The sequence below is a fragment of the Equus asinus genome, chromosome 5 (genome assembly GCF_041296235.1).
Source record: "Equus asinus isolate D_3611 breed Donkey chromosome 5, EquAss-T2T_v2, whole genome shotgun sequence".
Classification (NCBI taxonomy): Eukaryota; Metazoa; Chordata; class Mammalia; order Perissodactyla; family Equidae; genus Equus; species Equus asinus.
The window spans coordinates 80,806,928-80,829,179 of NC_091794.1; the positions used below are offsets into that span (position 1 = coordinate 80,806,928).

General features: G+C 53.4%; 1 protein-coding gene across 1 annotated transcript; it reads left to right on the forward strand.

Annotated features, from left to right (window-relative positions):
- The first annotated feature begins 16 nt into the window (after positions 1-16).
- Positions 17-17,082, forward strand: P3H1 (prolyl 3-hydroxylase 1). Its single transcript, XM_014867280.3, has 15 exons — positions 17-562; positions 3,239-3,391; positions 3,802-3,991; positions 4,206-4,337; positions 5,167-5,306; positions 9,803-9,892; positions 10,226-10,278; positions 10,452-10,573; positions 12,506-12,633; positions 12,789-12,884; positions 13,301-13,451; positions 15,207-15,324; positions 15,728-15,803; positions 16,051-16,191; positions 16,612-17,082. Exons 1-15 carry the CDS (start codon positions 98-100, stop codon positions 16,753-16,755), a joined length of 2,199 nt encoding a protein of 732 aa, XP_014722766.1. The 5' UTR covers positions 17-97; the 3' UTR covers positions 16,756-17,082.
- The last annotated feature ends 5,170 nt before the right edge of the window (positions 17,083-22,252 follow it).

Consider the following 22,252-nt stretch of genomic DNA (forward strand, 5'->3'; position numbering starts at 1 on the left):
GCCTGGGAGGCGGGGCTTCACTCGGAGGCGGGGCCCCGGGGGTGGGACTCCGGCCTTCGTGGCTGATGACGAGCGGTCCGTTAGGTCTGAGGAGGCAATGGCGGCACGGGCGTTGAGGCTGCTGACCACCCTGCTGGCCGTCGCCGCAGCCGCCTCCCGGGCGGAGCTGGAGTCCGAGGCGGGATGGGACATGGCGGCGCCTGATCTGCTCTTCGCCGAGGGCACTGCGGCCTACGCGCGCGGGGACTGGGCCGGGGTGGTCCTGAGCATGGAGCGGGCGCTGCGCTCGCGGGCCGCCCTGCGCTCCCTCCGCCTGCGCTGCCGCACCCGGTGTGCCGCCGACCTGCCGTGGGAGCTGGACGCCGACTCGCCCCCGAGCCCGGCGCAGGCCTGGGGCGCCGCCGCCCTGCACGACCTGCGCTTCTTCGGGGGCCTGCTGCGCCGCGCCGCTTGCCTGCGCCGCTGCCTGGGGCCGCCGGCAGCCCACTCGCTCAGCGAGGAGCTGGAGTTGGAGTTCCGCAAGCGGAGCCCCTACAACTACCTGCAGGTCGCCTATTTCAAGGTGCAGACCTGCCCGGGCTCGGGCGGTCGGGGTCCTTCTGGGCGTGGTTGCAAGCGATCCGGGCAAACTTGGGGGGCCAGGAAAGTGTCCGCGGAGAGGGAAGGTGGCCTCCTGGCCAGGGAGCTCTCCTCGGATCCAGGGAGAGCAGGGACCCTGCCGGGAGACCTGTCTCGCCTGGCTCTCATAGGGAGATGGTAACCCCAAAGGTCCAGCCTAGGGGATAAGGCACGGACCGAGCAAAACCGGCCTTGCGTTCCCCCGGGAGGACCCCTAGAGCGGCAGCTTGGGTCTCTCATCCTGATTTCATTGTAAGTGTCCGAGTGAGAAGCTGGGACCTTTCTACAATATCCTCCTTCCGGTTCATTTTTCAGTGATGCTTTTCCTGCTGCCCGAAAGCAGCAGCTCTCTTTCAGGACGTGAGGTTGCCACGTCGCCAGTAGGGGCTGTCTGGCCACTCCCTGTGAGGGACCCTCTGGCTATTCTGTCCGGTTTCCAAAGAAAATGAGTATTTTTAGGAATTCCAGAGAGGCTTAAGTCCAAGTGTATATGTGGATTTGGAGCGCTCCTGGCTTGTGCGGTGATGATGATGGTAGCCAGCACAGACTTCCAGGCATTATTTTATGTACATTGCGTCTGTTAATTCATTTGCACAGATCCTGGCAATATCTATCCTGTAAGGTAGATATTATCATTAGCCTCATTTTATTGGGGGAGATAAAAGAAGAAGGAGCTGTACTGATTATCTGTAATATCCATAGCTTAACAGACCTTCAGTTCAACCTAAAGAGAGACTTGGAAAATCTTGGGAACCTCAGATTTCCACCTCTCCACAAGCATTTTGCTTACACAGTTCTGCTCCATTCCTCCCAGTTACTCGGATGAATACTGGGCCTGAAAGCAAAATGTTAGGCTATGTCTTTGGTCATGTCACTTAACAGCACTTCTTAAAACTCTTTGACAAACATTTATTGAATACCGACTACATTCCAGTTCTTGTACAGGTAATTAAAAGGTTTGACTAGATATGTTTTTGTTTTGTCTTGCTTTGCTGTTGAGAATCGCTATAGGAAGGACTGCTAAAAGCATGTGTACATAGGTCTGTGAGAGCACAAAGGAGGGAGAATCTAGCTTTGTCTCAGAGAAATTAGACTTGAAAGAAGAGATGACATTTGAAGCTGATCCTAAATATTGCTAGAGGAAAGGGAGGGTAGCCATTCTAGATAGAGTGAGGCCGGACTGGAAAGAGAATTCTGCAGGCCTCAGGGAGCCATCCTCAGAATTGGGTTTTAGAATGCCACTTCTGGGAGCCACGTGGAATAAGCTTTGGAAGAAGGAGAACGTGGTGGCAGGGTGAACCATTAGGAGATGAATGCAGTTGTCCACACAAGAGAAGGAAAGTCGGTGCCTCGGTGCTTAAGGAGTAAAGAAGGGCTAGGGTGGAGTGAGGAGTGAGGAGCTGGGGGAGAACAGAGAAAGGCAAGCGCAGTGCTGTAAGACAGGGCAGGGAATAGCACCATAACAGGGATAGACTTGAGGGAATTTCTCATTTTAAAATTAAGGAAACTGGGGTACTGAGATGGGGATTATTGGCCTTGGGTCACCTAGCTATTTTAGGGTCGCAGGCCAAGGCTGACTTCTTGTTTAGTGTGCATTTACTAGTGCTGATGACCAGAAAAGAAAAAATATTTTCTTAGCGTATTAATAATATGCTAATATTTACAGTTACTGAGCTGACACTTATTGAACACCTGGCACCATGTGTTAGAAGCTGCGTATATGTCACCTCGGTTAACCTTCCCTGCAGTCCTATGAGGCAGCAAGTGATATCTTCAGATGACAATTTAGGGAACTGAGTTTAGAAAGTAAACTTTAAGTAACTTGTCTACAGCCCCAGCAATTAAACCTAGATTTGTCACCAGTCTGTCTGACACCACAGCCCATGTAGTTAATCACTAGGTCATCAGTGGTTTATTTTGGATTCTGTGTATGAACTGTGTCACTTTGACAAGCTGGAGTCCGTTGCTATGAGCGTTACTGTGGCCTGTAGCACATTTTTCCCCCCTCAGATTTCTGTGTAGCCACTTGTTTTAACCTCATGAGTCCGGGGCCTTGAGTCAGAAGATGCCATGTCTGGATTTGGTATAGGACCTTAGGATTTTTCAGTGACCCACCTTTTACATGAATCTGTCAAAAAACACTTATTTTGTGCAAAAACAAAGGCATTTTCTAGGCAAATTCTTAGGTATGGTCTAATTGTGAACTGCTCTTTCTCCCATACCCCTAAATCCTTGAAGCTTGAGGCTGTCTTCAGCTCAGTTGCTACATCTGAATCTTGAGAATATGTTGTTTGGGCGGTAGTCTTCCGTGACATGCCCCCTACAATACGACCTTTGTTTTAAATTAGAAAGTTTACACTGCTGAAGCGTTACCTTCTGTAGTTTGGGGACCCCTTAGCCTGATTTGAAAAATAGCTGAAAATCTGCCCAGGGCCCAGTGCTAATCTCTGGTATGTAGTTCCTGCAGTAGGTGTGTTTTTTCGGGCTGGCGGGAGCTGGGGCATGGTTTGAGTGGAAGGCTCAGGAAGGCTGGGATTTCCTGTTTACTGTGGACTGCACATTTGGACACAAACCTTCAGGGTTTGGGTGTGAGAATTATGTTCTTGTGCTTCGTTCTTAGATAAACAAGTTGGAGAAGGCCGTAGCAGCAGCACACACCTTCTTCGTGGGCAATCCCGAGCACATGGAGATGCGTCAGAACCTAGACTATTACCAAACCATGTCTGGGGTGAAGGAGGCCGACTTCAAGGATCTTGAGGCCAAACCCCATATGGTGAAAAAACTTGATCCCCTTCTCTCTCTTTTTATCAAAGTCACGTTTACTAGGGTTGTTTTCTGATTCCAGAAGCAACGTGTGTTCATTGAACAACATTAGAAAAATGCAGATAAGTACAAAACAGAAAGTGATCTTCTATAATACTGCCACCTTAAGAAAACCAGTGGTTGATATTTTGGCCAATTTTTTTGTCTTCTATATCTAATTTTTAACCTGATTTGGTGCCGTATTGTCTGTGTATTTTTCATCATCCTTTTTGAATTAACGTCATGAGCCCTTTCTCACGCCTTCAGATTTTCTTTGAATCCCCTGAGCCAGCAGGAAATGAGGCCGCCTGTGAAGGTGGCCATGGGCAAGGAGAGAGGGTTGTCTGTGGCCTGCATTTGAGTACCCCTTCCTCCCAGTAGCACGAGTTTCGACTGGGAGTACGACTCTACTCCGAGGAGCGGCCACAGGAAGCCGTGCCCCACCTAGAGGCAGCGCTGCGCGAGTACTTTGTGGCCGACGAGGAGTGCCGCGCCCTCTGCGAAGGGCCCTATGACTATGATGGCTACAACTACCTCGACTACAACGCCGACCTCTTCCAGGCCATCGCAGGTGCGTGCTGGGAGCCAGCCCTGGCCAGGCCTGCCTGGGCTCCAAGGGCAATGTCGTGATAATACAGATGCAGCGTCTTCAGCCTCATTCTCGAATTTCTTTAAATCTGGGAACCTGACTGAAAATTGCTTCCTCTAGAATTTGTTCATCTTAACCAGACTTTTCATACTGAAGGTTGGCCTTATGGGTATTCCCCCTCTTTGATTCCTTTCAGATCATTACATCCAGGTCCTCAGCTGTAAGCAGAACTGTGTCACTGAGCTTGCTTCCCACCCAAGTCGAGAGAAGCCCTTCGAAGACTTCCTCCCATCGCATTATAATTACCTGCAGTTTGCCTACTATAACAGTAAGGCCTGCTTTCCTCTTTCCTGGCAGCTTTTAACTAGGAAGCCAAAAGCAAGGTAGGCAGGGACTATGACCACAGGGCTTCTTCAACATGTTTGACTTCTCTCTGTGGCTCTGGGAGGTACCTGGGGGCCTTGTCACAAGCCACCGCCCTGGAAGCTGCTACCAACAGCCCAAAAAGCTGGGATAGGGAGACTCTAGGACCTCTCTCTCTTGCCCCTTCTATAACGTTTATAATCTGATTTTGCCCCTGAATTAAGTTGCAGTAAAGGCAAGGGTAGTACCACTTCACCCAGCTCACAGCACGTTTCCTAGCCCTTCTCCCTAGCACGGCACTGATGCTCTCTGGGCGAGGGGCTGTCCATATCCAGAAAGCAGCAAGTCAGCAGATCTTATACTGTGTTTCTACTGTGTGCTAAGCGTTACAGGTGTTCAAGAGTAAACAATATATATACTTAGTTGAGGAGACTGACACATGTCAACAAGAACCATTCTACCAAAGAGGCAGTCTGCTATTGTAATCTTCCCCTTCTGAAAATCCATAGGGGAAAAAAGATAGAAAGACAGGGGAATATTCCGGAAATTGGCCTAATGATTGGGAATATTGGGGCCAATGTTTGAATTATCTGACAACACTGTGCACCTTAGAATCAATTATATATTCTATCTGTATTCTATAACTTCTCCCCCTAAATCAGACAGACATGTTCTGTAGCCGGTGCTGTCTTGTTGTGCCATCATTGCTTGAGCTGTGCTGACACTGAGCATTAGTGGTTCCTGGTACCCAGGGTTAGACTCTTTCTTCTCAGCCATTTTTTTTTGCTTTGCAGTTGGGAATTATACACAGGCTATTGAGTGTGCCAGGACCTTTCTCCTCTTCTTCCCCAATGACGAGGTGATGAACCAAAACCTGGCCTACTATACAGCTATGCTTGGAGAAGAACAAGCCACAACCATTGGTCCCCGTGAGGTGAGAGACTTCCGTTAGTTAGGGCAGCTGCCAGCTGAACGCAGAGGGCAGAGAGTGGGGTAGAGGAGGAGGAGCCCGCACTGCCTGGGCTGGGTAGGGGCAGGGTGCCGGGGGTGTGAGTGCACGGCCACACCTGTCACTCAGAGAACATGGGAGCACAGGAAGCAAGGGGAGCCTAATTAACACTATCTGGGCCTAGAAGTCTGTTCTATGGGCTGGCAGGGAAAAGCAGAACTGCACAGCAGCCATGTTCTTTCCCTTTTCTGGTGCCCCATACTTTGAGACTTAACGCCATTTGGCCAAGATCTATCATTTTTTACTTCATGATAAATTTTTTTTTCCATTCACCTGTTTTCTGTCTCTGTTTTCCTCCCTATCCCCTCTTCTTTCTGCCATTGTCTGATTTCTCCCTCTTTCAGCACTATTCCCAAGAAATAAGAGAAAAGTCTAGATAATACAAAGACTAAAGTGGAATGCACTGAAATGTTAACAGTGGTTATTTCTGGGTGCTGGAGTTATGGGTGATTTTTCTGTTTTGCTCATTCATATTTTCTAAATTCCCTGCAGTGAATGGGTATTATTTTTATAATTAAAAACATGAAAATTCTCTGTTTTTCACGTAATGAAATTTGAGCCTTGATATTCATACGTAAGCCCTGCACAGACCCTAGACCCTGTCCCTCTTGAGCCCAGAACAGTGATGTGGATTTGCAATCACTAGTCTGGGCTCAAGTCCTGGCTCCTCCACTTACTAGCTGTGTGATCCTTGGCACATTGTGTAGGATCTTAGGCACTCTGCATTGCTCCTCTGAGTCTGAGTTTCTCCTTCTCTAAAATCAGATTGTGGTTCTTGCTCTGTCTGCAACACAGGATGAGGGTGAGGGTCAAATGTGGCAGTGGGCTGACAGGCGCGGTACACGTGTGTCCAGTGTGTTGTGTGCACAGGTGGCATCGCAGGGGTCTTGCTGATGGTACACGGGTAGCAGGTGGCCAGTTTTCTCACCTCTAACCTCAGCCACCTCCTGAAACAGGGGTGGCTTATCACTGTGGCCCTCAACCACTTGTGTCCTGCTGGCCTCTCCCAAACCCCATCTACATTCTGTGTAAAATGACTGTAACTTTGGACCAATTTTTCATTTTGTCGAAAGAAAAAATGGTAATTAGCTACAGTTACCCCAGAGGCTTCTCAGTTGGTTATGCAACAAATATATTGGACAAATGTAGGGGGTGAGAAAGCAGGCACACCCCTGCACTGTTGGGGGGGGCTGTCAATTGCACTGTTCATTTAACCAGAAGTTCGACGGCTGGAATTTCTCCTGCAACCGTACCGCACAGCACGCCGAGGTACATGTGCACAGATGTGCATCAAGACATCGCTGCTAAAAGCAAAAAAACTGGAAACAAGCTAAATACTGTCAATTTGGGGACTGGTTAAATTGTGGTACATTCATTCAATGACATACAAGACAACTCTTATTGCATAAGTAGATTACTATGCAGCAACACGAAATTGTCTCCATGATAGAATTTTAGGTCAAGAAAGAAGATAGAGAACTGTAATTATATTATATCCTATTTATGTTTTTTTATGCTACATATATATTTTTTTAATTTTCTGGACAGATTGATAAGAAACTATTAATTGGGATTGCCCCTGAGGCACAGGCCTACAGGTTAGGGGTGGGGAGGGAGACATGAATGTTTCTATGTATGTCTGTTGATACTCTGTGGATTTCCTTTAGCTTTATATGATTACTTTCGTGTCCTTTTGAATGCTATCCAAAACACACCTTAGAAAGGCATATAATCCAAAATTTCTAGAACAGTGAAGAGAATGTAATAGTAGACGTGCGTGCAGGCTGTAGTGGAAGCAGGGAGGGGAAGTCATCAGCCGACTGGAGAATTAGGGAAGGCTTCGCAGGAGGAAGTGGTGTTGACATTCGGTTTTAAAAGCCTCCAGTAGGTGAATGAGGCAGGGAAGGGCCTTTTAGACAGAGAACAGCAGGTGCAAACAACCTGGACAATTGTCACAAATAAGTGGAAGGTGGTACTGCGGAGTTACAGGAGGTGAGGCCTGGGAGGGTCAGATTTTGCAGGATTTAGAGTGCCCCGCCAGAACCTTAGACTCTATTCCATGAGGCGATAAGCCCTGGAAGAGTTCCAGGCAGGAGCCTGACAAGATGTGGTGGGGCAGGGCTCAGAAGGGGAGGGAGCTGGAAACAGGAGAGCAGTTGGAGGCGATTGTGGTGGTGCAGAGGAGAGCCTCCGAGGCCTGAGTGAGGCAGTGGCTAGAAGAGGGGAGCTGACTAGGTGGAGGAAGGAGCTGGAACTGGCAGAACCTGACGGTTTTCTTCTCTCCTCCTTCCTCTTCGTATCCACTTAGGCACCAAGTTCCCAGTGTGGGAGACACATGCAGCATGCTGTCCACTAGCCCAGGAACACCCAGCTGGAGCAGAGTGCTTTCCCCACAGGTCTTCTGGCCTGCCTGGACTCCAGCCCAGGGTGCCTCATTTTTCCTCTGTTCACTGGGAGAAATAGGCAGATGACGTGGCAGTCACAGACTTCCCATTCTGGTTGTTGCTGTTGAAAATAACCATGCTTCAAATGTGTGTGGCATTTTATACTTTACAAAATTCTTTCATAGCTTTTATTTCATTTGATTCTCCTAACCACCCCGTGAGGTGGGGCCACCAACGTACCCCGAAGGAAAAAACCAAGGCTGGCTCTTCCTAGCTCTGGAATCCCGAGAGTCCCCGCAGAACTAATCCTTCCCCTGCCGTCCCTCTCCTGTGGAGACCGGTTACCTTGCAGTTGTCCTCTCTGGCCACTAGATGGTGACCACCTGGATTTGAGATGGCACTTCTGGTCTCTTTGTCTTGCTCGGTGGAAACCTTTTCTTTTCCCCCCTAATTAATGAGTCTAGGGAAGGAAGGGAAAACAAGCCCATGTGGTGAATCTACCACTTTTAACCAGAACTCCCCCTTCTAGAAAGAAAGTAACAAACGTTTGTTGAGCCCTGTTCCCGGCCAAGCGCTGCGCTGTCTTTACACCCATCATCTCACCCAGTCCTCGCAGCCGCCCTGGGAAGTGGGTGCCACTCTTTCCATTTTAAAGGCAAGGACATTTAGTCTCCAGGAGATGAGGGAACTCGCCCAGTGGCCTGTGGTGGTGGCAGTGCCGACTCGAATCTCTGCTTCCCTGCTTTTTTCCTTGTACCGGCACAGTTCCTGACACAGAGCTGATGCTCAACAAGTCAGTATTGAATGAATAAATGGTGGAAGTGGGATTTGCTCCCTAGCAGCCTCCTAGAGTGGTGGAGAGGGCTCAGTGAGATAACGTACCTAGCTGGGTGCCTAGAACTTGGTGAGGGAAGCTAATCATTTAAAGTCCTTAGGAGAAAATGTCCATCTTCCTCTTGGGTAAATATAATAGATGATATAGGACTCCTTGACACCTTTAGCATTTGCCCTACTGCCCTCATCTTTTATTTCAACTGATGATGCCTTCTTTGTCTTTTCTTTCCTTCTGCTGCTTGGATACTAGCAGGGCACCTAGGGACAGATGTGACCCTGGAAGGTACCTAGTTTCCCTGCCCTGGGTAAGCCCTACCTGTGGGCACACGTGGGGAGGGCCAGACGCCACACCCGTTGCTCTGGCTGCAGCTGCCCAGCTCAGGGAGGGATACGGTCTGTTCACGGTCCCAGGGGAGGCAGGTGGCATAGTGCAAAGCACGTGGGCTTTAGGGCTGGAGAGACCTGGGTTTGACTGTAGGTCCCTGCTCTACCATTTCCTATAGTGTCACCTTACACAAGTCGCATATCCCCTCTGCACCTCAGTGTCCTCGTCTGTAAAATGAGGATAATATTATCAACCTCAAAGGTGACTGTAAAGATTAAATCAACAACACACGGGTCACCTAGGTTTCCTTCCTGAGTATTGAACTCCTGTAGAAGTCAAGGAATTTTCCAGGACTGGCCCCGGGGTGTAGTGATTAAGTTGGGCACACTCTGCTTCAGCAGCCTGGGTTCGTGGGTTCAGATCCCAGGTGCGGACCACTCATCAGCTGTGCTGTGGTGGCAACCCACATATAAAATAGAGGAAGATTGTCAGAGATGTTAGCTCAGGGCTACTCTTCCTTGGCAAGCAAAAAAAGAAAAACAGAAGGAATTTTCCTTCTTTGAAGAAAATTTCCACATCGCCTGGCATCATCAGATTTTCTGTCTCAGAGATTAATGGGGGCTGGCAGGGGAAGGAAGGGGTCTTTTTCCCTTCAAGGGAAGCCTGGCTTCCCTCAGAGGTACTGCTTGTGCCAGGCAAGAGGAACCTTCAAGCACAGAAGTGAAACTTTCATCCCAAACTGGGGAACAGACACGCTAGTGCTGGTGGGAGAGGAAGTCTCAGGTCACACTGGAGCAACCGTGTAGAATGCTGGGGCACCCCGGGAGTTAGCAGACAGGGCTGAGTTGCAGCGCATTCCTTCCACTGTGTTTCCTCAGCGTGCCCAGGAGTACCGACAGCGAAGCCTGCTGGAGAAAGAGCTGCTCTTCTTCGCTTATGATGTCTTTGGAATCCCCTTTGTTGATCCGGTGAGCCAGGGTGCAGGAGCTGGGGGGAGGGAGAGAGTGAGGAGGGCAGGGGATGGAGGTGAGTGGTACACAGTGTGACCCTGGGGAGAAAAGTGTTAAGGGGTTTAGCCAAATGTGGGAGCTGTGGAAGCTGTGGACAGGAGACAGAGGAAGACATGGGGGAATTCTGGGCAGCTGGCTTCAGGTGACTTTGTTCAAAGACCTCTCGCTTTATCTCCTGAGAGGAGGCAGATGATAAGGTGGATTTTCATGTAGGTCCTAATCTATGCATCGAGACCTGGAAGATTAGGTAGGTCACCCTACAGTGTTCATTTCTTCCTGAACTGCTTTTAGGATTCATGGACTCCTGAAGAGGTGATTCCCAAGAGATTGCAAGAGAAACAGAAGTGAGGACCCTGAAGAAACTGCATGATTGGATCGGTCTGATGAAGCACTGAGGCTTCCTGAGCCCAGGCAGATGTGGACTCCTGGCAAGGGGTGGGCAGGCCCAGTGTGGGAGGTTGGGGTGGGAGCCAGGGCCAGCCCCGGGATACAGTCCTCAGGGTGGCTGTGCTCACAGGTCAGAACGGGAAACAGCCGTCCGTATCTCCCAGGAGATTGGAAACCTCATGAAGGAGATTGAGACCCTTGTGGAAGAGAAGACCAAGGAGTCGCTGGATGTGAGCAGGCTGACCCGGGAAGGTGAGAGGACAGAGCTCAGGGCCACCTGCAGCATTGTGGAGGCAGCAAGGCGGGTCATCCCCGTGTTAGCTGGGCAGCACCCCCCACCCCCCAGCAGTGCCACGCTCACCCTGGGCCAGCCTTGGGGTCTGAGCCAGCACGGGTCAGGGCTTAGCCTCACCTCGGCATCCTTCCAACTCTCAACAGGACTTCCACCTGGAAAGAGCGCTGAGAACTGGCCTTTGGTTAAGAAATAAGACTCCTGTGTCACAGTAACACTAGTTTAGTTCACTTCAGGAAGTATTTATAGGACGAAACTCATCTTGGCTCCCTACTGCCAAGCTCTTTTCTCCCAACTTCCGTCATTCGTCCCGTTACCACTCAATCTTGAGGTCTCCTTTGCTCCTCCTCGCCTCCAGTCCTCCAAGGAGGCCTACCGTTATGACTCTGCTCTGTTTCTCAGCTCTCTCCCCAACCCTTTTCTTGTCCTCCTGTCTGTGCTCCTTTCCTCTTCGAGCCCGTCCCTGCCCCTTCTCACATAGGGGCTAGACCAGTCTTGCAAACCCAGGGACTCTGACGCCATCTCCCTGCCTCCCCTTCAACTGTACGTTCTGCTCTTCTCCTGTTTGTATCTTCTCTTCTCCCACACTGGGCTGCTCCTGTGCCTTGAGCCTCTCTGTGCCCACAAGTCTTTGTTTATGCCTGTCCCTCCTCCTAATACACTTCGCATCATCTCTGCCTGTGAGGCATCAGATACACCCTACAAAGCCTCCTTTTTCTTTCTGAGGAAGATTAGCCCTGAACTAACATCTGTGCCAGACTTCCTCTATTTTGTATGTGGGACTCCACCAGAGCATGGCTTGTTGCGTGGAGTAGGTCCGTGCCTAGGATCTGAAACCATGAATGCAGGCCACCGAAGCAGAGTGTGCCGAATTTAACCACTATGCCACCAGGCCCACCCCCATACAAAGCCTTTCTTAACCTCCTGGCCCATCAGGCTCCCCTCCCTCTTTCTGCTGAACTTCCAAGGCACTTTTGCTTGTACTTTCACAAGGTCCGCCTTGTGCTGGTTATTTGCATAATTGTTGGAGCAGGTGCTGTCTTCAGGTGTTCGTCCCTCCCCTTGTCTGGCGCAGTGCCTGGCACGTGCTGAGGCCCCAGTAAGTAGACGGAGTTGAGCTAAGTCTCGCATGCGTCCCCAGCACAGAGATACCATGAGAGACAGAAGAGTGCAAGGTTGGCCTTTGCTCTACAGTTGCTCAAATCCACAGTGATTAATTTAACAAGATTAACATGTGAAAAGAATTTGTCCAGCCCCCTGTGTTTTCAGAGTGCTTTCACGCTGTTATTTCTCTTGATTCTTGTAACTGCCTGGGCGGTGAGTTGGGCAAATTGTAAGATCCTCATTTTAAAAAAATGAGGATGAGGATGAGGAGGATGATATGATGGTGGTTAAACTTTTGAGCACTTACTATGTGCCAAGTATTGTGCTAAGTCTTTCACTTGCCTTCGTGTTCTTTGCGTCAAACAGGCATCACACTTATGAGGTAGATGCCATTTTCCAGATGAGAAAATTAAAGCTCAGGGAGGTTAAGTAACTTGCCAAGGTCACACAGCTGTGAATTGGAGGATCCGGGAGTCAAACCCAGTTCTTTCTGATTCTGGAGCTTGGGTGTTAGGAATGTGTTACGATATTTTCTCAACATTTTGTGAAGGCCCCAGCGCCAGCAGCTATTTGGGAGTGGAGCTGGGACTAGCACTTGGATCTCCTGTGCTTCAGCTCCGAGTTCTGTCCTCTGGATCACCCCACTTTGGGAGAGTCTGCATGGGAGATTTCCCTGGTGAACAGGAAACAGCTGGAATTTCTGTTCCTTACAGGGCTGCAGTCGCCGATGGAGAGTGTCCGGACAGAATTACTGCTGGGTTTAGCCCGGTCTTGTCATTGCTTTGCAGGTGGCCCCCTCCTCTATGAGGGCATCAGTCTTACCATGAACTCCAAAGTCTTGAATGGCTCCCAGCGGGTGGTGATGGACGGCGTCATCTCTGACGACGAGTGCCGGGAGCTGCAGAGACTCACCAACGTAAGCGGAACAGTGACCCCCTGCTCCCTGGGGGCCCAGCCTCCCCTACTGTGTGCCTCTTGGGTGCTGAGGTTTGCCCGGCTCCTGCTGGGAGCACTCGACCCCTCAGACCTCAGCCGCCCTGACTGACTCCGCCTGCTTTTCGGGCCTCATAGGCAGCAGCAACTTCAGGAGATGGCTACCGGGGCCAAACCTCCCCACACACCCCCAACGAGAAGTTCTACGGTGTCACTGTCTTCAAAGCCCTCAAGGTAACGTCAGTCCTCAGTGTTCTAGAGTGTGGAGTGGGGAGGAGTTGGGGACGGTGGAGGAAGGTAAAAGGTGTCTGCCTGCAGACGTTCCAGCTGCCTCGGAGGAGGGGTGGATTCAGCGGGGGTCCTGCCCATTAGACCAAGTGCAGTAACGGGAGGCGAACAAGACAAGGCTGACTCCCAAAGCTGGGAGGGTGCATTCTGGAGAACGGCTGCCCTTCTGAGCAGGATGCACAAATTACTCACCAAGAGAAGTGGGAAGGAAGGGGAGAGCGTCATCTGGGAGGGGCGTTATACGTGGGAAGCAGAGAGACTGCACCTTCGGCGGTGGATGAGGAGTGGGCCTGGCGCCTCGGTGGTCTCTGTCGGCCGACAGAGGGGCGTTGAGGGCATTCTGAACCCGGGTCTCCTTGCAGCTGGGACAGGAGGGGAAAGTCCCTCTGCAGAGCGCCCACCTGTACTACAACGTGACAGAGAAGGTGCGCCGCATCATGGAGTCCTACTTCCGCCTGGACACCCCCCTCTACTTCTCCTACTCCCACCTGGTGTGCCGCACCGCCATTGAAGGTGGGCCTCCTTGCTCCCCACAGCCTTCACTGAGCACATGCTGGGCCCGGGCACTGGCTGGGTGCTGAGGACGGGGGAAGAACAGGATACAGTCACGTCGTCCTCATTGGGGAACCGACGTAAACAAATAAGTCACAACCCAGTGCAAGAGGTACAGCAGAGGAGGTTACAGCCCATCTCCACAGGGAGCCTGGAGGGCTTCTCAGAGGAGGTGATGACTGAGTGCAGGATGAGTAGGGGTTGTGGAGAATACGAGGGGATGGGGGACGTTCAAGCGAGAGAGAAGAGCCTGTGCAAAGGTCTGGAGGCACCGGGCAACCCGGAGGTGGGGAAATAAGAAAGCTGCCATTTCTGGAGAGTAAGGCTGAAGGGGGAGCAATCAGACAAGGCTGATGCGGTCCTCAGAAGCCCCATCAGGGAGAGCTACATTCAAGGGTGGTTATCCTGTGGGCTGGTGGTTCTCAAGGATGGTACTGGGCTTACAGGTGTCTTTAGATCAATCATGAGCTTTGTTGCAAGTTCTCTGTCACTAGTTGTTAAATGCCAGGTTTGTGAGAGATCTACCTGTTTTACAAGTCGGAGCAGATTTGAGCTTGTTCCTCTCTCCCTCTCCTTCTCTCACACTCCCTTTTGCTTTCCTGAGGAGGGGCAAGGAACGGCCCATGCTCCAGGCATCATACGTGGCCCACAGCCGGATCCGTCATGCGTGGCCTTCAGAGGGCCCCTGGTGCTGATGGGTGGCAGAGATTAGGGGGCTTCACTCTCCCTCAGAATGTTTGCATCCTTCAGAATCTGGGCATGCCCGAAGGAATAGGCCAGACACGCAGCCAGCAGCTGGACGTGTCCCGGGGCCTCAGGGTGGAGGCACACTGGGGCGAGGGCAGTGGAAGCCAGGAAAAGTCAAGCAGAGAAGGGCGCGGGGAGGCCTTCTTTTCACAAGGTTAGTTTTGCTGCTGCGGGTCGAGAGATTCGGGGATTTGGAGAGCGTGGATCAGAGGAAGGGAAGCTTGTCAGCCGTGACCGTGGTGGGCAAGAACGAAGGCCTGAACTCAGCAAGTGGCAGCAAGAGGAAAACAGAGAAGACATGAGGGAGGTGGAGGAGGTGGAGGGACAGGGCCTGGTGGCTGGACAAGTGGGGACAGACAGGAGGATCTACCGTGACTTGATGGTGCCGCCAGCCTGACAGGTGTGCAGGAGGTTTGTGCTGGGGGAAGATGCATTCGCTGTCGTGAACGCCGTCTGCCTGGCATTGTACAGTCAGCCCTGTCTGTCCTCTTTCATCACCGTTCATCCTCCGGTGTTCTCCACTCGCCCCTAGACCCCTGCTGACCTCAACTCCTTGCCTTTGCTCTTCTCTGATCCCCTCATGCCATCCCCACCTTATCCCCCACTGGAGGGTTGAGTCTCACTGTGCCCGCAGCCTGCGGACCTACAGACTCCTCGTTTTCAGTTCCCTGGGTGCTCCTCTGATGGACATGCTAGCCAGAGCCAGGGTTCTGCCGTTCAGTCCTGGACCTGCCCTTGGTTAGGGCCCCACAGCCCTGCTGCTGCCCCTGCTCACCCCACCAGGGACCTTCCCGGGCTGCCTGCAGATTTATTGTGGCCCTAGGCCGCTGGCCCAGCCAGAGACCCCGTTAGTTCACTGGGCGTTCCCATAGACCCAGACAGATTGGGAGGCACCCTCCTCGTGCCCACAGGAGAGCCATGATATCTCCTGAGGTGCCCCAGCACTAACATGTGTCACCTTGGCCCCAGAGGCACAGGCTGAGAGGAAGGACAGTAGCCACCCAGTCCACGTGGACAACTGCATCCTGAACGCCGAGGCCCTCGTGTGCATCAAGGAGCCCCCTGCCTACACCTTCCGGGACTACAGGTGCCAGCTCTCCCTCTGAGGCCCCCAGGGCCCTGCACTTTGCCCCCTCCCTCAATGCACACACACAGGTTTGGGACCAGCTGTTCCCAGAGTCCAGTCCCTTGTCCCCAGACCCTCTGGACAGGACGTCAGACAATAAGGGAACTTTACAGTGTAGTGATCAGCAGGACAGTGAAAGGTGGATGTGGTACAGAAGTGCCCCAGAGAAGGACGTGGCAGATCTCTGGGGTGAGGGTGGAGTGGTGGGAAGGTTGGGATTTGTGTTTGTGAGGCTTTAGAAAAGGTTCTAGAAAGCTTTCTTCCTGGTTGAGAGCACTTGGAGATGGGGGTACTGGAGCTGTGGGTTGTCTGGGGAGCAGGAGGAGGAGGGGTTCTGTGTTGAGGTGCTCTCTGCCTTTCCCAGTGCCATTCTTTACCTAAATGGAGACTTTGATGGAGGGAACTTTTATTTCACTGAACTCGATGCCAAGACCGTGACGGTGAGTGGACCCTTGTCCCACTCCCTGGGAATCAGAAACCCTCAAAGTGCCAGCACTCCCCTCCCCAAACCAGGGGGCTTTGTGACGTGCCGGTTACTCCTCTGACTGGTCACCTTTTCTCTTCATTCTGGTCTTTGGGAAGCCAGACTGAGGAGCCACCCTCGGTCCTGGACACTGATGACTCCATGTCTCTTCTGAAGGCAGGTTCCAGGCCTTGTCCTGTGTCCCCTCCTTTTGTCCCCTTTAGGCAGAGGTGCAGCCCCAGTGCGGAAGGGCTGTGGGGTTCTCGTCGGGCACTGAAAACCCGCACGGAGTGAAGGCCGTCACCAGAGGGCAGCGCTGTGCCATTGCCCTGTGGTTCACGCTGGACGCTCGACACAGCGAGCGGGTGAGAGCCGGTGGTGCTGCGGTGACTGTCCCTGGAAGGGCCCCCTTCTGCTTCCTGCTCCTCCGGATCCCCTTGCCAAGGGCTTAGACAGGAAAGGAGCCCTGGGCTGGGGAGTGCAGAAGGATTCCTCGCTCCAGCCCTGCGTCACCATGGTCACGCTGCCTCTTCCTCCCTGGCCCTTCTTCCTTACTTATAAAAGGGGCTCCAGGTGGGGGGGCCAAGATGGGGAATGAGCCCGGCTCTTGGTGCCTCATTGGGCACCACCTCAGCGCTCCCTGCCCAGATAGGGCCTGCGGGGAAGGAGCTGAGCTGAGAGCCCGCTGAGGAAGAGCCTTCTTGTTCTCTAGGAAGTGGTGCCTGAGAGGTGGTGAGTACCTGCTCCAGAGGCCTCTCTGAATAGTCAGGGGTTTGTCCTTGCAGGACCGGGTACAGGCGGACGACCTGGTGAAGATGCTCTTTAGCCCAGAAGAGATGGACCTCCCCCAGGAAGCCCAGGAGGGCCCCCCCGAACCTGCAGAGGGGTCCCCCTCTGGCAATGAGTCAGGGCACAAGGATGAGCTCTGACAGTGTCCAGCTCACACGTGGACAGGCGATTACACCCACTGTGTGGAACTCTGTCCTCCAGCCTGGCCAGCCCCTGGGGGCCGAGGAGCAGTGGGGAGCTTAGTCTACTGCCCAGCCGAAGGGCCCCTGCTCACGGCCGCCTGCACAGTGCTACTGCTCTTGGAGTGGACATGGCAGGACGGCCCTCTGCCGGCCGGACCTGGCTCAGGGCTCAGGACACAGGCCCAGAGCCACCCTTGGGGGCCAGCACAGGCAGCCGCGTGACAGCAGTACAGTATTTAAGTGTCTGTGTAGACAGCCAAAGAATAAATGATTTGTGTTTTTTTATTCGGTGGTTTGTTCGGAGAGTGGAAATAGGCCATCTGCTCCAGAGGTCTCACTGGATAAAGACTGCTCGGGCAGTGCAGTGCGAGGAGGCCTGGCTCAGTACCTGGCTCGGCCACTTCCTGGGCAGCTGCAGGCCAGACACTTAACCTCAAGGACCTCGGGGTCGTCATCTGTATAATGGGGATCATGATCCTCGCTCTGCCCACCTTCTGGGCGGCTGTGTGGCCCAGATGCAGCATCGGATGTGACAGCATTGTGTAAACTGGAATGCTCTGGATGAACGGCAGGGATTATTGCTAAGCGCTCTCTGGCAGCTGGCAGCCGTCAGCAGTGCTCTGGCATGCTGCCCTCGTGTCAGCCACATGCGTCCTGCCCTGCCGTCTGGCCTCAGAGTCCCCGGACCTCGGGGCCTCTGTGTGCAGAACAACACATGCCTCCCGGAGACAGAGAGAGAGCAGAACTGGAGATTCAGCTCCTCTGGCCACAAGCCCAGCTCCCTCCCTGGCTTGAGGTGCTGTCGGCTAGTGAGTTTGGGAAGCTGCACTCTGCTCATTTCTTCAGTCAACTGGTATTTCGTTACTGCGCACTGGCTCGGTGCCTGGCACTGGGCATGTGGTAGCACACAAAACAAGCCCCCGCCCTCACTAAGCTGCTGTTTCCGTGGGGGAGACAGGTCACAAACACGTGAATGTGTGGCTGTGGGTGTGTGATCCTGTGAGGTAGAAAAGACAGCACATCAGGGAGGAACGCTAGGACGCTGACGTGGCGGCACAGAGTGGCCACGGAGAGCAGCCGTGAGATCAGTCTCAGGGGCCTCGTCAGCCACTGTGAGCACCCGGGCTTTGACTCAGTGAGACAGGAGCCCTGGGAGGGTTTTGGGCAGAGGAGTGACGGCCTCCCACTTAGATTTCAAAGGCCTCAGTGGAGACAGTCGGTGGAGGATGGGCTATGGGGGCAGAAATGGAGACAACAGAGCAGAGGGGAGGCTGCTGAGTAACCCCGGAGAGAAATGAGGGTGGTGCAGGTCAGGGTGCTGACAGCGAAAAAGGTCAGGTTCTGGATCTGTTTTTGAAGTAGAGCCAACAGGAGTTGCTGATGGATTCAATGGTATAAGAAAAAGGAACATCAAGGACTCCAGCCTAAGCACTTGGAAAAATGGAGCCGCCCTTTCCTATGATGGGGAAGACTGCGGGAGAGAGGGTGAGGTAGAAACCAGGAGCTTGGTTTTGCACGTGTTATGCTTAGTTTGAGGAGCCCTTTAGGTATCCAAGTGGAAATATCAAATAGACAGTCAAGTATATGAGTCTGGAGTTCCGGGAGGGGGGAGGTAGGAGCCGTAACTCTGGGAGTCATCATTGGCATGTGGATGGTGTTCAAAGCCAGGAGACTGAGGGCGGTACAGACAGAGGAAGAGTCAGAAGACTGAGTCAGGCTGGAGGACAGCGGGACCCCACAGAGACTAGGACCAGTCGTGAGCAGGGGAAGGTGAGAGGGATGGTGTCCTGGAAGTCGGTGAGAGCCTTTCCTGGAGGCGGGAGTGAGCGGCAGTGTCAAATGCTGCTGAGATGTTGAGAGGAGAAGAACGGAGAACCCAGGTTTGGGTTTGGCGACGTTGGGATCAGGACGAACTTTAGCAAGCGATGTTTCGGTGAGATCATTTGGACCAAAGATGGGCTGGAGTGAGTTCTAGTGAGGAGGGGAGAATAAGTGGTGAAGGCAGGTGTAGACACCTCTTCTTGGAGTTAGGCTCTACGTGGGGGAGATGTGAGTGAGGGGATGCCTGTCCTTAAGCTGGGAGACAGGACCACGTGTGAGTGTTCACGGGAACGATCCCGGAGAACTGTCCCCACTCCTTCCGTCATTGATGATCCCGCATCCTGTTTGGAGAGAGGACGGTGGTAATGGAAAGAGCATGACCTTCATCCATATGCTGAGCTTGGCCAGACTCTTTTCCACCTTGAGCTGGGGGACCTCCGAGAGTGTTTCCTCACCAGCAACATGGATCACAGTCCTTACCTTCCCGGATGGTGGAGAGTGTTAACGAGGGAATGCTCATACGCGCCTGGCATGATGCTTAGCACATAGGAGACACTCGATATTACAGAAACTGATCAGCCTGATTCTGGTCTTCCGGAAGTTTCCACATCAAGGCAGTTGACCTTACACTTTCAACATATGCTAACCACATAGAGACAGCAGACTGTCTCAGCCGAACTCATGAAAGGCCAGATGTTATCAACAGCAACAGGACCCGGATAAGTGCCTATAATTAGGGTGGGTGAGTCGTCCGGAAGCAGGAGGTGGTGGAGGGGTCCAGGCCAAGATGCGGCTGTGACTGCTTGGTTCGTGCTGGTAAAGCACATGCAAGCACATGTCAGCCGTGGGGGAAGTTTGCTTGAGATGAAGGGAGAGCGCCCCTGGAGCGTTGGCCGGGGAGGCAACTCAGCAAGCACCAGAAGATGTGGCCATGGAAGCCCTGGTCTCCTGCACCCCAGGCAGCTGGCAGAGCTCTCAGCAGGGCAGCAAGAGATCCTGTGCACAGGTGGTTTTGGGGGAGGACAGGGTGCCACCAGACAGCCACATGTGCTGAGAGGTGCCCCGCCCTGGGTTAGACGTGGGACACAAAAACAAGGCTTGTGGCAGGGCCTCGAGCTCCAGTCCTCCAGTCCTCAGGAAGGGGGTGACGAACGTGTCAAGTGCTGTGAGTGGAAATCCAAGGAGAGCATTACGGGATCCCAGATGTGGGCGCTTGTCCTGCCTGAGCGGCCAGGGCGGTTGGGGGGCCACATTGCCAGCTGTGCTGCTTTCTGGTTGCGTGGCCCAAGGCAAGTCCTCTCTGTCCCAGCCTGTGGTTCCGCAGGATGTCAGACTCAGGTGGGACAGGGAAACCAGCACCACCATCTCAGCCCTCAGCGTTTCAGTGGTGGCTGCAGAGAATGTGCTGGACGGCAACCAGCTGAATCAGACCCTCCTAACTGGCAGTGGGAGAGGACCAGGGAAAGCGCTCCAGAATTTCCTTGGGAGGGAGGTGAAAGCATTTCATCTTCATACCAGTCGGTCAGTCAATGATCAACACTCCTGAGCGCCCGCTCCCCACCAGGCACTGCCAGGCAGGAAGGGCAGTTGGTCTTTAGCCACAGGTAGTCCACCCACACCCAGGATGAGAGGGCACTAGGGGAGACTCGCCAGGAGGGAGTCTTTCTAGAACAGAGCTTTCATTAGCCACATTTCTTCAGGCATATTGTTTTCCAACAGCACTTCTCACCTGTTATTTGATCCTTGTAAACTGCCTCATCAACCAGACAAACAAGTGGTATTATCCCTATGTTTAGTGGAGGAACCAGGCCCAGAGAAGCTAAGGGACTTGCCAAATGTCACACAGCTTTTCAGAGGCAGAGGTAAAGCTAGAGCCCTAAGCTTCTTGTAATGCATGTAACAGCACTTTTTACACTGTGAAGTGTGGCGCCCCAGGGCAGTTTCTAGTTAGCTCCTAATGGAGGCTGGGGTGGGACACTGAGCCTTCTTGCGCCCCCACTTGCCTGGGAGTCCCTGGGCTGCAGGGAGCCCCCCACCCCGGGATGGGAGGAGCCCCAGGTGGAGAAGCTCTGCCAGGTTAGGGAACTCCACTCCAGGAGCAAGATCTGAGTCCCAACAGTTCTGGAACATTGGTAAGGGAAGGCCCTCCAGGGACGAGAGGACTGTTTGGTCCAACAGACTCAAAGCCTCAAGTAACAGAAGGTTATAAACAAGAGCTTCAGAGGGAGATGTGAGCATTGTTCCGGATCACAAAGGGGCTCTGGGTGCCAGGGTGAGGGAGGGCTCTGGGGATGCCCAAGATGGAGGAGCCTGCAGGCTTCCTGATGTCTAAGGGCTCAGAGCCCTAAGGCCGCAGAGACTTTGGTCCTGGAGGCAGCTGCGTGACACCAACCAGCTCCCTGCCCCTCTTTGGCTCTCCACTTCCTCATTTGTCAATGGAGGGGGTGTAGTCTGTGGTCTCAAGGGCCTGTGTGGCTCTGACACTCTTTCTGTGTGGCCGTGAAGATCCCGAGGCTCAGAGCTCAGAGACTTGCCTCAGACCTGCTCCTCAGACCAGAACAACCCCTGGGTCTTACTTACAGAGAGCCACTGCAGAAGGCAGGAGAAGGGGCCCCCACCCAGCCTGGAAAGAGAGCAGGCCTGGCCTTTGGGGAATAACCTGTGCTGAGTGGCTGCCACGTGCTCCATCAACCATCACGACTCCATGAAGCAGACGTCCCCTTTAGAGGTGAGGACGTGGCCTCCACAGCCAGCTCAGGTGTCAGTCACCTCCAAGGAGCACGTTATGGCTGCCCCACCTCTCCCAGTCCTCCCAAGAAAGTCAGAGGTGTGGGTGATCATGGTGCTAACGCCACACAGAGCTGGTGGGAAGGCCTCCCCTGCTTCCTAGCTGGGGGTGGGTTACCTCTCAGCCTCAGCTCCTTCTGGGTGAAGGCACCGCCCCCTGCGAGGTTGCCCTCAGCGTTAGATGGCCAGCACACAGAAAGGGTGCTTGCTGTGTTCCCGGGAGTCTCCCTCCCCAATCTGGGCTCCAGCAATCTGCTCCGCTCCCCTAGATCTGACGGTCTCGTCATTGTCTGTGGGAGAAGAATCTGAGTTCATGACTGACTCCTCTGCAGCTGCTCCAGGCCCCACTTGCTTTTCAGGGCCCGCAGGCCGCCAGGAAGCAAGTCTGTGTGTACACAGAGCCGTGTGGCCCTGGCCTTCTCAGCACAGAGGGCTGCAGGGGGGCCCAGCGTTCACAAGTGGAAGCCAGAAGTGGACACCCCTGACCCCTCAGGGTGGACCACTCCCCCCTCCTCCCCAGCCCCCTCCTCCTAGCTGGAGTTGCAGGCCATACCAGGGGCCCACGCCTTGGGCGGGCACACAGGGCGGCCATTGTCCGTGCAGTGCCTGGCACCCTCTCGTTTGCATAGCCACGTGAAGAATGTGAGGGAGCAGGCTGCCGACAGACCCCTGCAAAGGGGAGCCAGGCTGCGGGGGAGGAAGCAGGCTGGGGTCGCAGCAGCAGGACCCCGCTTTCCCCCAGTGCCGTCCAGGACAGGCGGGTGGGCCTCTGGGGATGGCGGGGATGGCTGGGGGGCTGGCGGGAGTGGGAGCACGGTTGTGACATTCCCCCTGCACCCACGCCAGG

Bases quoted from the DNA above. Each gene is read 5' to 3' on its own strand.
- P3H1 (XM_014867280.3), top strand. From the start codon at position 98: ATGGCGGCACGGGCGTTGAGGCTGCTGACCACCCTGCTGGCCGTCGCC. The intron at 3,992-4,205 runs GTGCGTGCTGGG...GATTCCTTTCAG, and splicing joins CCTCTTCCAGGCCATCGCAG to ATCATTACATCCAGGTCCTC. The intron at 15,804-16,050 runs GTGAGTGGACCC...TGTCCCCTTTAG, and splicing joins TCGATGCCAAGACCGTGACG to GCAGAGGTGCAGCCCCAGTG.